Source organism: Xenopus tropicalis, chromosome 6 (genome assembly GCF_000004195.4).
Source record: "Xenopus tropicalis strain Nigerian chromosome 6, UCB_Xtro_10.0, whole genome shotgun sequence".
NCBI lineage: Eukaryota > Metazoa > Chordata > Amphibia > Anura > Pipidae > Xenopus > Xenopus tropicalis.
Genome location: NC_030682.2, coordinates 28,739,419 through 28,756,723, shown reverse-complemented (window position 1 = coordinate 28,756,723; position 17,305 = coordinate 28,739,419). Strand labels below are relative to the sequence as shown.

The 17,305-nt window shown below is 40.0% G+C and overlaps 1 protein-coding gene across 5 annotated transcripts in view; it reads right to left on the bottom strand.

Annotated features, from left to right (window-relative positions):
* The window catches only part of rsu1 (Ras suppressor protein 1), an 87,392-nt gene extending 71,858 nt beyond the window's left edge, over nucleotides 1-15,534 (bottom strand). The window contains exons 1-3 of one of the 5 annotated variants that reach the window (XM_012964632.2): nucleotides 15,068-15,534; nucleotides 14,645-14,761; nucleotides 12,490-12,540 (exon numbers count right to left, since the gene is read on the bottom strand). In XM_012964632.2, coding sequence (XP_012820086.2) covers nucleotides 12,490-12,540; nucleotides 14,645-14,761; nucleotides 15,068-15,410 — 511 coding nt within the window. In that variant the 5' untranslated portion in view covers nucleotides 15,411-15,534. 5 annotated transcript variants of the gene reach the window in all.
* Nucleotides 15,535-17,305: the final 1,771 nt, after the last annotated feature.

Genomic DNA, 17,305 nt, shown 5'->3' with positions numbered 1-17,305 from the left:
AGGTTTCTTAAAATTACATTCTCTTTGATTATTAGAATTCATTTGGGTTTAGGTCCCCTTTTAGCTTTTAAACTATAGTTATAAATATACAGTGAAAAGCGAGAGCCTTAAATAAACCAACATATCACTTTTAAAACAGCTTGTTTCCTTTTAGAGCAATGGCACATAAATGTACACTTTCAATGAAGAGCATTAGGATGTGTAGCTAATCTCTGATTGCTATTAGTTACTGCCCAGTGTTCATACATGAGACCGGTTTAAAAACAAAATAGATTCCATCCATTCATTTTATTGTTTATGAAAAACTAGAAATGGCCTGAGACCACCGCTTATTAGCTGCACTTTTATCAGCTGGAGCCCCCTAAAACCGGAAACCCAAGCAAACGAAAACCCTCTCATATGAGCACACTATTATTCCCCGAGTGCATAAAACTATGATCAATAGGTCTGAAAGGCTACATGAGATTAGCAACAGATCAATGGATAGTTATTATCTGACAATATTAAAAAGCTGCCTAACAGCACAGTTTGAATGGACCTGGGCAGATGAATGATTCCTTTGGCCTTCAGGGATTTCAATGTAGTGTGAAGGTTCAGCTTTAACTGTTGCAGATTAAAAATAAATACAAAGTAAGGATTGAGGCTGTAAGAGGGAAAATGTCTTTGCTGTGATGTGAAAACAACCCTGTAAATGTGGGGGTCAATTCGACTGCTTGCACCACCATAAAGCTCACAGGACTTGTAACAGATTATTGACAGATTTGAAAACAGCACACAAATATATGGTTTAGTACCATTTACAGATATGGGATCCCTAACCTGGAAACCTGTTATCCGGAAAGTTCTGAATTACAGAAAGGCCGTCTCTCATAGATTCCATTATAAGCAAATAATTCTAATTTTTAAAAATGATTTTCCTTTTTCTCTGCAATTATAAAACAGTACCTTGTACTTGATCCCAACTAAGATATAATTAATTCTTATTGGAGGCAAAACAATCCTATTGGGTTTATTCAATATTTAAATGATTTTTAGTAGACTTAAGTTATGGAGATCTAAATTACGGAAAGATCCCTTATCTGAAAGACTCCAGGTCCCGAGCATTCTGGATAACTGGTCCCATACCTGTACTGACAATTATTGACAAGCACCATAACAGGTAAGATACCAATAGTAACCAGGGCTGCCATAGGCGCCCTTTTTACTGTTGTACCCCCCAAAGGTTTCTGTTAGGACTTAAAATGCCCCAGTTTTAAATTAACTTTTTTCACAGGGGTACTCCAGTCTGGGGGCTGTGTAGCCCCAAAGAGCAATAGTTTTTTTTGGCTTCTGGAGTCAGTGACCCCCTTTTGAAAGCAAAAACAAAAAGGCAAATCATTAAAAAAAACTATAAGAAATAAAAAATGAAGTCCAACTGAAAAGTTGCTAAGAATTGCCAATTTATACTAAACATACTTAAGTTAACTTAAAGGTGTACCGCCCATTGCCAAGTGTTTTCTGCTATTGTAATTGTTGTACATTTAAGGTCTTTTGGCAGGATGAGAGTTTATTTCATTCTTTGTTCTAAAATCAATCCATCAAGTTAAAAATGTGAATTATAATAATCTCATCCAGGAAGATCTTAAACCTATGTTTATTTTTTTTAAATGTAACATCTGCTCAGAAAGCTGTGACACTTGGCCAAGAACACTAGCGACTATGTGATCTTGCCAACACTCCCCGCTCTCTGAGGAGTCTTATAGAAAACAAGTACTGCTGGATCTGTTCAGCCCAAACAACCTGCCGAACTGCTCAAAGATATTCTCTTATACCTTAAAAGTGATCTGCTTTTCATGCAAGTCCTAAAACTAGATAAAAAGAACCAATTAAAAAAAATAAATATATAAAATACATTATACCTGCTTATTTATTTATTGAGGAAAATGATCCAAAGTTACATTTTTTTATGTGAAAAGTATGTGACCCTTTAGGATTCTCAGTTCATTTGAAGGGGAAATTAGAGTCAGGGAATGATAATCAGGTGTGTGGGAAGCCCTGCCTCATATAAACAACAGAAATATGGCCATCACTAGCCAAGTCTGACCTTAAAGGGGAAACAGAAATGCCTATACCTATCACTGTAATATGTTCCTTCAAAAAAGTATGAATAAATACTATTTTTTATATGCTGAAATCCAGTTGCAAAACAATTCTTTTCTTTCTGTGTCCTGGCAGGGGAGGAGGGGCTAAAACACTGATGTCACAAATTGTAACAACTTCTCCACAGCTTACAGTCAGCATACAGGAACTACATAACCCACAATGCATTGCACTGTGATGTTCCTTATCTTATTGACATCATGTGTGCAGGGAATTGTGGGACTGCAGGCTGAAGGAAGGCTGAGGACAGTCGACTACTGTTACTTTTTTTTTTTTTAGTCTCAAAGTAGTCAGCCAGATCAGCAGGAGAACAGGGGGCCGGGCTTAGGGAACTGTTCCAGCTGTATATTACAAAGTTGCTTAAAAATTATGTTTACATTTTAAAAAGCTTAAGTTGTGTTTGGGTGGAGTTCTGATTAACAATACAGGTTTGTAACAGTGACTGGCATGGCTTGAACAAAGATTCCCGAGGACCCCTTAAAAACAGTTATTGATACTCACCAGGCTGGAAAATGTTACAAAATGATTTCTAAACAGTTTAGATTCCACCAGTCCACTATCAGGCAAATCTTGTACAAATGGAGGCAATTCAACACTACTGTTACCCTCCACATAAGGATTCAACCAACAAACATCTCACCAAAAGAAACGTGTAATGCTCCAGGTCCCAAAGAACTAAAGTTCTATCTTGAATTGGCAAAGGTCAGCCTTCATAAGAATACCAAACACAATGGTGAGCATGTTCTATCTAAAAAAATACAAAGTGCTAAAGACCACGAGGATAGGTCAGACGGCTAATGAATTAAAATTCCGCATGGATGAGACCAAAATATATAATGCACTAGCACATTCTAGGTTGTCAAGCAATATGCCTCCAAAATGTCTAGCGGTCAGTTCAGTGTCCAATAAAGCATGTCTGTTCCACAGAGTCCTCAACTGTGCTTTTTTTAATTTTACCACTAATGCAGAAATGGTGACAAATCTGTCCCCGCCATTTTTTGGTCAAAAGGAATGCTTGTTTGGTGCCTCCCCCAGACCCCTGGCCTGCTTCCTGACTATTGGACAATCTGACTACACCTTCTGTCCAACCTTTTCTTATCTTTCTCCTTAACACTGGAATCAAAGGTCAATTTTTACTGTCCAGGTGAGTAAAATACACGCCAGGTAGAAACCCTATGCTTAGGGCTTGACCATAAGTGAAGAAGCTCTAGGTAAAGCTAGAGGGGAACCAGCCAGTATGGAGCAAGTCCCTATGATAAAGTAGTGTGGCAGGGAATCCTACCTGTGTAGGGACTATAGCAAAACGCAGGATGAGAAGATGAGAAGAAGTGATTAGGATGGCAAGACTATGCAACAACTACATGAGATGAAAGGGGATTTATTACCTTCTCAAAATTGATACACTAAAAAGCTCTACCAGGCGATTAAGTCACGGGGCATCTCGTCTCTAGAAAATGATGGGTTTAAAATTTATTATAGCTGAAAGTTAGTGTTTAAACCTTATAGCTTGTAATACTGCTGCTCTGATTTGCAGAGATGCTCTGTAATATTTGCCAGCAATCTCTTTTTCAGGACCACCAATATCAATATTTTTAAAGAGTGTGTCCCCTTTAACCAAGAGCCAATAAAACAGAAACCTAACAGACCCTTGTGTTCATCCACAAACCCCTAGACCTCCCGTGCAATCAAATTTCATGGGAAGTGCAATAAACATGAAAAGAGAATGTGATTTATATACTCTATGAAGTTGTGCATGCAGGAGAATAGCAGCCAACAATATTAAATGGAGGGCATAAAGCAGCAGTAAACAAACACTAAATCAGCCGCAAAGTAAAATCCCTCCTAATTTCTTAAACCTTATATTTGTGATATGAAAAATAATAACATTCTTGATTGAATCTGTGCACTACAACAGAAATTGGGAAGGAGCCCTCCATCCCATAAACACATAGTAAATCTGGACAAATGACCGTTGTAAGATCTCCTGCTCTTAAGGTTACAAAAACAATGATCTGTGGTGATTCAAATATTTTTCCCTTGGGAGGCAGAAATTTATATCAGAGGCTCTGCAACAAAATTCATATAGTAAAAAAAAAAAAAAAAAAAAAAGGCACAAAGCCTGGAATTTTTCAGCAAGGAGAGAGCTATCCTACCAAGGAGAAATCAAACTGACAGAAAGTGCCGCTGCACAGCAATTAAAAGTAAAATGTTGAAACTCACTTGGCTTGTGCATGTCACCCACATATAAATATAACTCCATACATTAGAAAGGAAATTAATAATCTATATTATATCAAATATAGAACCTTTTTCCAGATTAGATGATGGCTCGGTTGCCATGCCTATTTTCTAACCATAATAGAACACATTTGCCAGATGCCTTGTCACATTCTAAATAGGAAGATAGAAAAACAGAGAACTAGGGAATTCTTTTCAAACTCAAATTGGGAAAAAAACAGCACAAAAAGTTCTAATACTTTCTGATTTCATAAATACTCTTAGGAGGCAATGAACAAAACTTTAACCAAGGTTACAAATATATGTAAACAAAGAACATTTCCCTGAAATATATGGGTATGGTTTTTAGACCTCCTTTGGTCTACTACACAGGGCAGGTGTTATACTGGGAGTGGGATAAAGAGTGAAGACTGTACTACAAGTATGGGATCTGTTATGGAATGTTTGGGAACTTAGGTTTTCTGGATAAGGGATCTTTTTATAATTTGGATCTTAACCTTTAGTAGACCTTAAGTCTACTAAAAAATCATTTAAACATGTTTTGCATACAGTATGGAATAATTATATCTTAGTTGAGATAAAGTACAAGGCACTGCTTTATTATTACAGAGAATACAGAGAATTTCATTCAAACTCAGTCTATGGGAGATGGCCTTCCCATAATTCTGAACTTACAGGTTTCTGGATAATGGCTCCCTTACCTGTACTGTTTTATTATTACAGAAAAGAAATGTTTTAAGATTTTGAATTATTTGCTTAATATGGGAGATGGCCTTCCGGATATTTGGAGCTTTCTGGATAATGGGTTTTTGGAAACGGATCTCGTACCGGTTTTAATAATACTGTTGCACAAACAGACAATTAAAGTTGTCACTTGTGGCTAGAAAGAATTTGTTCTCAGATCATATAGGTACTATGTTAACGCTTAACTTAAAAGATGAATATTCTGCATAATGTTTCCACCTAGTATAATAATAAAGAGTGAAAAAGAGTAATAACACAGAATTGGGTAATGCTGCTATTATCAATAACAGGGGCCATCAAGGGGGTCAGTCAAGCAGATTAAACAGCTTAACGGGATGGTGTAAGTTGGACATTAGTGGCAACAATGGCATGTAGGGAATACCTGAACTAATGAGCAACAGGCACAGGCACTAAAGCTGGCCATACATTATAAGATTTGCTTGTTGAGCGGATCTTTCTCCATATGCCTGCCTAAGGTGGGAATTATGTGGTGCTCACTCCAACGGCCTGTATCCCCGTCAGATCACCAAGACAGGGATATGGGCTATTGAAGTGAGGACCACATCAAGAAGCTGTTGCAGTCCTCGATCCAACAGAAAAATCAAACCTGCCCAATTGACATCTGGCCCTATACATGGGCTGATACTCTGCAGAAGAGGCAATAAGCAATAAACAAGGGCAGCAGGGACAGCACACTAGAAATAAGGGCCAGGCAAAGATACATAAGAGGTTACTAGAAATATATATAGATGGGTAGACCAAGCAAAATTAAAAAAAAGAGCAGACAAGGAGAAATATACCATGGATAGCATCTAAAAAAAGTTTACAAGTATAATAAAGGGAAGTTTGTCCTATCGCATAACAATAACCTAGTATCACTGAATCCCTTACATTTTCTTATAGCTGTACTTTGCCCTATATTAAACAGCTGGGTGGAGCATGAGCTGGTGTAGATGGAGAGAAAAGCTCTCAGCAACACTGACGCAATCCTTATTATCCCTAATAGCTATTATAATTGCAGTGCTGACACAGAAACAGTCCTGCTCCAAGATGGCAACTAAATGAGAATTAGCCTTTCTGACACTTAGAGATACACAGGATCATTCCCACCATAACGCAACAGAAAGACACAAATGCTGTGTGCCCAAACCTGAGAGCAGTCTTTAGATAAGTGCTAACTAGTCTAAAGCACAACATTATAGCATTAGGAGACAAATTATCTAGACTAGAGAATACATGGAAGGGAACTATTTTGTTCTCATAATGAATCAGTAGACTCAAATAAAAGCTTTTAAAAAATGAGGGCAAATGTTACAGGAAAAAATTGTAGGAAAAATGATATGCAACTTAGGGGCATCTATGAAAAGCTCAATACAGCACCAACTTTATGTGCTACCCAGAAAAAAATGGGCTGTCAGTAGAGCAAACAGAACATAAAAAACAGACTTCCTAAGATATAATAATAATTACATCCAACAAGCAGCCATCCTCCCAATAATGCTGACCCCAGTTTGGTGACTTTGGTTAGTTTATTTTTCTAACATAAAAGTGTCACGCTCTTTACTTTTGGTTCTCTGTGTAGGTAGAAGGAACTACAACAGCTATGTCAAAGAGAGATCAAATGCTTAAGAGGTCGAAACAGTAAACGTAAAATTCAAAAGTCAAGGGTTTCAATTAATAACACTTACAGGCATTACTAGGGTGGCAGGCTTAGGAGAACACACAGTCCTACAGACCATGTCAGTTGGTTTTATAAACTACTAAACAATGGATCCAACACCCACAGTCCAACATTAACCAAAAGAGAGAATATCAATCAACAAATGGAAGGCATTATGTCCTTTATTCCATGTGGCGGATGAGGCCGTTATGCCGTTTTTATGTAGCAAGACTACCTGTATTGGTTGAACTATATTCCTGTCTTAAACATCACTGCTTGGATCAAAAATGGACTTAAATCTTGACCAGTTATTCAAAAAAGGGACAAGGAAACCCTGCTTAGAACTACAGATGCTGTGTATGAACATTAGTTTCTTCAGCAGAGACATTACGACACATTCACTGATCTATTCGCAGTGTGCAAAGTGCAATCTGAGCGTAATCGCAATGTTTTTCCCCCACAATGCAGGCTTTTTTCCCAGAATTTTGGCATCATTGCAAACGTAAACAGTAATTCTCTAGGGGCAACTGCACTGCACCTACCACATCTGTCTATGATTTGCAAAATGAACACAACTGTGCACTCACAACACTGTAAAACGGGCTCAGTTGCTCTAAATAATTTTTAAGTCAGCCTAGCATCATTTCCAGTGTTCGGCAGAAAAAAGGAAGGTAGAAAAAAAAAGTTATTATGGGATCTGTTATCCGGAAACCCATTATCCAGAAAGCTCCTAATTATGGAAACGCCACCTCCCATAGACTCCATTTTAAGAGATAAGTAATCAAACATTTAAATACATGGGTGTGCTGTATGCGAAGGTTAATAAAGCAGCATTTACAAACATTGTTAGCCTGATTTTACAAAAACTCTGCACTGATAAATATTAAATAATAATCCTATATTCATCTCTAGATTCCAGTGGTGAGGCAATGATATCGGAATTTGCAGTATTAGACCCCAATGTTAGATGCAGGTTACTTAAACTGTTTATGTTTGCCTTTCAATTTTTATTTTTTTTTTCCCCATTATATAACTGTTCTTTCTGAGCTATAAAATGAAAGCACAAGATTTTATTGGAGTGGCTTTCTAGGGACAGTTATCGTAAATGTATCTCTGGATAAGACCGGTGCCTTGGGTGCATTTAAGCTTGCAAACGCGCTGCTATAAAGCATTTACATAAACTTGCTTATTTACATGAGCACCTTTCCTTTTATAGGCCGGCCGATTGGACAGTTACATTATACAACGTACTGGGCTTGTGCTTCAACACTGAACTCTACTGGAAGAAATAGGTAATGTACAGCCAATTTATTGTGCTGAACAGACAGTGACACCGTGGGGCTGGGGACATACAGATGTACCAATTCCGAGAGTTCATTCACTAAGCAGCTGGCGCAAATTCATCTAAATCCAAATTCAGGGGAATCTTCCTTCCAAATGCAGGACTGTTGGGCAGTTATATCAAAGGATGGGGGAAAAAAATCCCTTCTTTTCTCATTTTATCACCAATGAAAAATTCAGGTTGTCTGGAAAGGTTTTCATACTTATCATTCTTTCCTAACATACAGGTATAGGACCTGTTATCCAGAATGCTTGGGACCTGGGGCTCCTATCTTTAGTCTACTAAAAAAAAAAATGCAAACAGTAATTAAACCCAATAGGATTGTTTTGGCTCCAATAAAGATTAATTATATCTTAGTGGGATCAAGTACAAGGTACTGTTTTATTATTACAGAGAAAAACAAAACCATTTTTAAAAATGTGAATTATTTAATTAAAATGGAGTCTATGGGAGATGGCCTTTCCATAATTCGGAACTTTCTGGATAATGGGCTTCCGTATAAGGGGTCCGATACCTGTACAAAAGTTAGTTTAAAGTTGAGCCACCCCTTCAATTTTATAGCCCAAAAACTTCAAAGTCAGCTGAGGTAAAAAGTTTCTACTATACGGAAAATGTATCACAATTTATCACTATGGAAAAAAAAATCTGCAACTTAGTAACATTTTGTCACATCTTTTCATGGAGCAAAGAAGAGAGAATGATAAATAGGGGACCACTGGGACAATGACAGTTCGACATTTCTAAACTATTTGTTGCCCCTACACAATTTAGGAATAAGTGGTAACAGTTATAGCTACAGGAAAAAGTTCTGATAATTTCCTGAAAATCATTATCCAGAAAGCATCAAATTAGCAAATAATTAATATTTTTTTTTATTTCCTTTTTAAATGTTAATACAACAGTACCTTGTATTGGACCCTAACTGAGATATAATTAATCCTTATTGGAAGCAAAACAATCCTATTGGGTTTATTTAATGTTTAAATTATTTTAAGTACACTTAAGATATGAAGATACAAAGTATAGAAAGATCCCTTATCTGGAAAACCCCAGCTCCTCAGCATTATGAATAATAAGTCCCATACCTGTATTAATGGTCGTGTCCTATATCTGAACCAAACCAACTATAAGCTATGCCAGCCTACATCTAACCAGCCAGAACTAAACTGCCCACCAAATCTGGGCCTTACCACCTAAGCAAAACTACATGTACCTCAGCATTGCCAGATTGATGTAAATCTATCCAGACAGAAAAGCCACTTTGTTGTTTCTACCCGGTGTTGCAATGGGGGGACAGCGCCAGAAGCCACAGGGGACTTTATTGTCTCACTTAAGAGCACCTGATTTGGTCTATGAGCAGATGCAATGCAAAATGATCATCCATTGTGTCTTTATACAATAAAGAGTCAGAATACTGGCCAGTTACCAATCACATCATTTACTTTACAGGTCCATAGCACATTGGTCCTTGTCTTATTCAGGCTTCCCTAGGTAAGAACTTTACAGTCTTCACTGAGGCACAAACTCAACACGAATGTGCCCTTCAATATTCAAAAAAACAAAAACTATGGCAACAGAACCAAAAACATTTCTATGGATGCATCAAATCCAGTAGTTAGCCTCTAATTCAAGCACTGACTACGAACCCTTAATGTCATGTGACTTTAAAGCTCTGGACAACTGCATATCACAATTTTTTGTTTTTTTCAAAATTTCACAATTGTAAATATCGCAAAAAGGCAAGTCTTTTGTGCAGGATTCAGTATTTGGCTAAACCCACATATAACCAAGTTGGTGCAGAACCCCTAAACATTTTTGCCAACAGAGAAGAAGAAGTGGGGGGAAGCATACTCAGCATAACACCTATTTACAGATTTTACTAAATTAACCTTATTGAGAAAATTATGGATCAATTTGAACAATTCTTGCATCAACCAGAGCTACATAAAATCCCACAGGTAATACATGTAGCAGCATCTTGCTACCAAAACTATAGAGGTCATTTTCAAAGCACCATGCAGTATGCACATGCAAAAAGGCTGCAATCAGCCATTTTTTGTACACTGCATGGTTTCTTAGGACGTCCATAAAAGCTTGCTGTGTATGGGGCCCTTTGAGGGGCCCCTCGACAGACAACTGCCCAAATATTGGCCAGATGTTCCTGTTGGGGCGAGGAACATTGTACTGCTTTGTGATCTGATCATGTGAACCAAGCCATCAGCCTGATACTGCCAACCTTTAAGGGGCATATTGGTAAAAGATCCAGTAACTTAGTAATCTGTATGTGTATAGCCAGCTTAACCTGTACTGCTGCAGGCCTCTGAATCAAGCGCCACCTAACAAAAGGGGCAAACTAGGCACGTGGGCATCGCCCCATCTACCCCTCTAATTAGCATGACATTCACATACACAAGACCTCAGGATGCTGGATTTTAGATCTGGTGTTTGGTGCAAAAAACAGCAATTCTCATGCTGCATTAGTGGCTGCATTGCTCCCTGCTCATATACAGTGCAGGAATATGCAAGTAAATAAATATCACATACGGGTAGTACAGGAACAGCACAGGCCCATGCCTTTTGCTTGCATATTTAACACCAGACAACTGGACATATTTATGCAAGATCTAGAAAAATCAGTGACAAAAGCATTAATTCAAATGCCACAAAAATAGCAAAAGATGCTAATTTGACCTTAGAAAAACATTTCGGCGGCCTCTGCCAGAGTGTTTCAAGTGTCATCTGTGAAGACAGTTAATTAATATAGTTTAGTGGATTAGGTCAAAAATGTCTAAAACTCATGAAATATGAACCTGGGCATTTCAGAGCAGGCCAAATGGCAGTTTAATTTAATTTCTCTTGACAGGTATCGAACAATGAGTGGTAATAAGGGCCGGTTCCACCAAGGCAGAGGCTTCAGTGTCAGTGGACTACAAGCAGCACAGGCTAACAGCAGCTTCCCCTACTAATAAGTCTAATGATGGGAATGATGAGCCGTCTCTGGCTCTCTGTAGAGCACTGTGTAACAGGTCAGCACTATAGAAATAAAGGCTAATAATAATAATAATAATGAGGCAATTAAGCTACAACAGGATAAAGAGTGCGAGGCTGCTGAACACAATGGACAAATCACCAGAAGACATTGGTTATCAATCATCACCCTAAAACTGAACAGTAAATTTCAGTCTCCCTAATGCGCTTACACTTAAATTACAGAAAAAAATCGAAATATCTGGGCTTAAGCATCACATGCCTTTGGGCGTTAGAATTTAGGTCATGCAGTATATAGGTACTACCTATACTACTATAAAGTACTACCTCAAAATTTAAGTAGCGCCCTCCGATCAAAAACTGTGTTCTTTAAAATGCTTCAAAACATTGACAAAAACCCCCTAAACTCAGGTTTCCTTCCCATAACTTTTGCTGTTTTGCAAACACATGAAGAGAGGATCTGTACACGTTCTGTTTGGAACACTTGCCTAGCCCTCTTAAAGCTGACCATGAAACCCTGCTCTACCAATGAGCCCCAATATAAGCCAAATCAGTCTGTAGTTGGGATCTCATCAGCAGGTACCATGGCTGTGTCTTAAAACCCAGAGGGCAAGCTTTAAAGGGGTGGTTCACCTTTTATTTAACTTTTAGTATATTACAGAATGAACAATTCTAAGCAACTTGTTATTTGGTCTTCATTATTTATTTCTTATTGTTTTTTTTTTCAATTATTAGCCTTCACCTTCCAACTCTTTGTAGCTTTCAAATGGGGGTCACGGACCCCAACAGTCAAAAACTTTTGCTCTGTGAGGTTACAGTTTTATTGTTATTGTTACTTTTTTTTACTTTTTTTCCATTCAGTCCCTCTCCTATTCATATATTAGACTCTCATTCAAACCACCCCCTGGTTGCTAAGGTTATTTGGACCCTAGCAACCAGATAACTGTTATAACTCCAAACTGGAGAGTTGCTTAACAATTATTGAAATAATTAAAAAAAATTAAGACCAATTGCAAATTGTCTTGGATTATTACTCTTTACATCATATTAAAAAATGAATTTAAAGGCAAACAACCCCTTTAACCTAATGGATATTCCATTTACTCATTGCCCTAGTGAATATAGTTCTTCTCACAATTCTTTATACACTGGAAAACGGATGCAGTTGTTGGCTAATGCTGGGCCCCTATGTGATCCAGTCCAGGTGCCAACTCATTAGATCTGCTCGATTTTGTATAGACAAAGCCCATCGAACTGCCTGACCCCTGTGCTACGTGTATACTTCTACAGGGTGGTTTCGAGTTTTGTGACCCAACCAGGACAATATCTGGGACCTTAACTGAAGGAACACAAAGAATGTAACAAAAAAGGTACTTACTTGTGAGCTTGTTATGGCTTAGAATTAACTGCGTGATGTGAGATAAGGTGACTGTTAAAAGAGAAAAAAGGTCAGTCAGTGCATTGCCATGATGGACACCTGCTTTTCTCATCTCCATGTAGCATTATCAGTCTATAAATATGTGATAAGTATTGACATTGGTGTGGGGTCTGTCATACCGCTTCCTCTGATGTGGAACAATAAAACCTTATTAACAGATTTTCAAGGAAACATAGACATCAGTTTAATGAAGACTGGAAGTCAACCATGCAAAATATTCATAGTTTTCTAAATAATATCATGGCCAATTTAAAATGTTTAACTGCCCCATGAAAGATTAAATTATAAAAAAGGAGACAACAAAAGCTCACCAGTAATTGCGTGGGGTTCAGTTAAACATGCCCCAGACCTACAGCATAAGGGTGGGGATTCATAACCCATGAAAAATACTTAGAATTATTTTAATAGCATATGTTTTGGAGGATGTGTCATCAAAATATGTATTTTGTACAGTTTACCAGTAATGTGTTGTACCTTTCACTAGGTGCCAAAAAATGATAAATACTGCACCTTTAATTGGGCACCGCAAGGGATTAGAACTGAAACCTTTTACTGGGTTCTAGAAAGGACCATGCACTGTTATTTTCACTTTGCAGTAAATGCCAGAAGGGACCAGCTATAGGGACAGGTCAGAGTCATCTATGTCGCCACCAGACAGGCTGAAGAGCCATATCATTTACTGTATGTAAACACTTTTGGGCAGCCCTAATGTCATCATTTTATTCTAATGGCTGCCAGGTGACCTATGAGTTAACAGAACGGTCAGTGGATGCCACAGAGGATTCACTCATTAACTGTTGAGTCAGAACTAATGGGTATACATTGTAGTTTTCATTGAATTCCACAGCAGGGGTATGCATTGCAACTTTTAGTGGATGACAGAAGGGGTATGCATTGCAACTTTTAGTGGATGCAGAAGGGGTATGCATTGCAACTTTTAGTGGATGCAGAAGGGGTATGCATTGCAACTTTTAGTGGATGACAGAAGGGGTATGCATTGCAACTTTTAGTGGATGACAGAAGGGGTATGCATTGCAACTTTTAGTGGATGACAGAAGGGGTATGCATTGCAACTTTTAGTGGATGACAGAAGGGGTATGCATTGCAAATTTTAGTGGATGACAGAAGGGGTATGCATTGCAAATTTTAGTGGATGACAGAAGGGGTATGCATTGCAACTTTTAGTGGATGACAGAAGGGGTATGCATTGCAACTTTTAGTGGATGACAGAAGGGGTATGCATTGCAACTTTTAGTGAATGCCAAAAGGGACATACATTCTGACTTTAGCAGGTACCAAAAGGGGTATGCAATGCAAGTTTCAGTGGTTGCCACTGGGGTTATTTATTTTTGGTGCCACAAGAGTAACACATTGTAACTTTTAGTGGATGTCAGGATTGCACCTTTCAGTGGGTGCTATATGGCTATTCAATGAGTGCCAGATGGGCATGCATTGCAGGTGTAAGTGCAATATGGCTATTCGGTGAGTGCCAGACGGGCATGCATTGCAGGTGTAAGTGCCATATGGCTATTCGGTGAGTGCCAGACGGGCATGCATTGCAGGTGTAAGTGCCATATGGCTATTCGGTGAGTGCCAGACGGGCATGCATTGCAGGTGTAAGTGCCATATGGCTATTCGGTGAGTGCCAGACGGGCATGCATTGCAGGTGTAAGTGCCATATGGCTATTCGGTGAGTGCCAGACGGGCATGCATTGCAGGTGTAAGTGCCACATGGCTATTCGGTGAGTGCCAGACGGGAATGCATTGCAGGTGTAAGTGCCATATGGCTATTCGGTGAGTGCCAGACGGGCATGCATTGCAGGTGTAAGTGCCATATGGCTATTCGGTGAGTGCCAGACGGGCATGCATTGCAGGTGTAAGTGCCATATGGCTATTCGGTGAGTGCCAGACGGGCATGCATTGCAGGTGTAAGTGCCATATGGCTATTCGGTGAGTGCCAGACGGGCATGCATTGCAGGTGTAAGTGCCATATGGCTATTCGGTGAGTGCCAGACGGGCATGCATTGCAGGTGTAAGTGCCATATGGCTATTCAGTGAGTGCCAGACGGGAAGGGAAGGTAGTGGAGCCACTTACAGAGGCCCGGCACATCCAGCATGTTAGCGATCCCCCTGTCGCACATATCAATGTCAGGCACATTCTTCTCCCTGCTCTCCTCCACTATCTTCTTCAGGGACTTGGACATGATGAACCCTGCATGGGAATAAAGAGAATCACTGAGCCACCCCGCACCCCTATTCCCTCCCCAGAGCGCCCCTATTCACTCCCCAGAGTGCCCCTATTCACTCCCCTATTCACTAACTTGTCAGTGTGTATGTATACATTACAGGGAGGCACTGCCACTGCTGCCCCAGTGCCGGGAGGGTAGAGTTCTTACCCAGGCAGAAGTATCCCCGGATGTTGGGAAGTCTCTCACACACACCTATAAGTAGTTCTGGGCGCTCCCCGGTCCCGCTCGGTTCGCTCCCCCCTCACACACAGCCCACACACCCCACTCACCCCACAGGAAGCCGCCCGGGGCTGTAAAATAACTCACCCTCCAAATAAGGCGAATTCCACCCCAGACGCTGGTTCCTTCTCCGGAATGCACAGGGCAGAACCAATCAGCAAACAGGGCGCCGCCCCTTTCCTCCACAGGCAGCCAATCGGGAGCAAGCCCTTTGCCAGCCACCTTCCTGTATAGAGGATGTACTGTAACAGGCGGACGGAGTGGGCTGGGAGTCCGGGCGGTGCTGTTACAGAGTTGCCTCTTGGCCGGGAATCTAACGCCTGCGGCTCCTTGTTTTACTCTCGGCTGCGTCTTCTGCTGTGGGAATGTCCGTGTGGGCTGCAAGTCGCGCATAGGCAAAACTTGGGGATTTGCATTCAGTAAAATCACCTCCAGCAGGCGGATTACTTGTTATTTTAATGGTGCATTTTATATCTGGGCGTTATTGGTTACATCTCTAATTGGCACATAGCAAATAAGTGGGTGTGGGGAGGGAGCCATTGCTATACTGTGAGGCCTGGCTGCCCCTGTACAAGCTGTGACTCCGCCCAACCAGGGGAAGTGTGCAGCTTATTGGCCAGTTATGGGCCCAGACTGGCAGACAGATATTGGAGGCTGATATAAGGCTGATATTGGAGGCTGATATAAGGCTGATATTGGAGGCTGATATAAGGCTGATATTGGAGGCTGATATAAGGCTGATATAAGGCTACTGCTACTTAGGCAGGGAAAGCATTGGGCCCATGATTATTCTGCTTATAATGTAAATTTTATTTTATTATGTAAAATCTGGCGCTCCCAGGAAACTTCTCCATTTATATACACAGATTTTACACCATTTGTCTCTGAGTTTCATTTCACACAGCATAATAACTAGGCCCATTAGCTGTATGGGGCAGGGACCTTCTGTGTCTCTAACCACATGGGCTTAATCTGTGTATATTTATTGTATTTATTATAATATTCGTGTACTTTTCTACAGTGTAAGATTGTACAGTGCTGTGTATCCTTGTAGCTCTTTCTAATTACAGTTACACACACGTCCATGGCATCTTTCTTTGTTCATTTAGGTGAAAACCAGAATAGCGGGAAGCGGAGTTGCGACTGGTCTTTACTTTCCCATCTGCCAGTGCTCCATGCCCTCAGCTATACGGCCTGTGTGCTGTATCGCCAGATTAAGTGCAATCCAACAGGGTCACATGATCGTTTAATACTTAACCCAAGTTGGCACGCATGACCAGTTAGTCGGCAGTATGACTGAGTTCTGCCAAGCTGCTTGGCCAAATCAGGGCATGTGTGGGCAGTTTCAGGGGCTTGTGGGGTTTATTCAGTCACTAAGGTGATTTATACAGTGGAAGTGACATTTTAGTGGCTGTGAAGCCCAGTCCTCCGCTATAGAGCCAGCAATGTGTCTCTGTACAGTACCCAGGGCTCCAAGTGATCTGAACTTATTTCTCACTTAAGCAACTATTTATTGCTCTTGGTGGCATGGCATAGTACAGGTAGTGCTTAAAAACATGCATTTTGGGGAAGTATGTGACTGTTACTGGACAGGACCCGGCACTTGATGACGATTCCCTTTGACTTTAAATGGGGACAAATTATAGCGTATTGTCTCCCCTCTCATGGGGCAAGAAAATGCTTGAAATAGACCATTTCCCTTACACTTCTCAGCCAGTAATTGAGAGGTTCCCAAACTGTAAGGCATAGCCCTCCTACTACTGGGTGGGGCCCTAGACAGAAGGCCCAGTAGGGTCAGAGATAATTTTCACTTCCTGCCTGGGATACTCTTGTTTATTGCTACCTCCTATTATGCTTCTGGGGCCCTGAGCAAAGGTAGCACTGCAAAAACACCAACAAGTTGGGCAGCCTCTGTATATATTGCCTCTGTACAAATCTTAAAACAAACCTCAAAACCCATGAATGTAAAATGACTTTTCTAAGCACTTTTGCAATTTATAATTTTTTTGTTCTAGTTTTCAAAATATGAGTAGTTTTTTACTGTTAAATATAATGAACTTTAAACAACATCGCCCCCTGCTGCTCATTTTGCTGAACTGGCTAGAGTCTGCAGAGATGGACGTTGGTTAGAAAAGTCTTGCATTGTCGCTCTGATTAGAACTGACTATTCACTAACTTCATATTCTGAAGCCAAGTGCACAAGAAGCGGGGGAGCTGCCCCAGTTTTTGCCACAATTGTATCATTAGTGCTTCTTAAAGGAGACATGCCCCATATTGTGTAAAAAAAA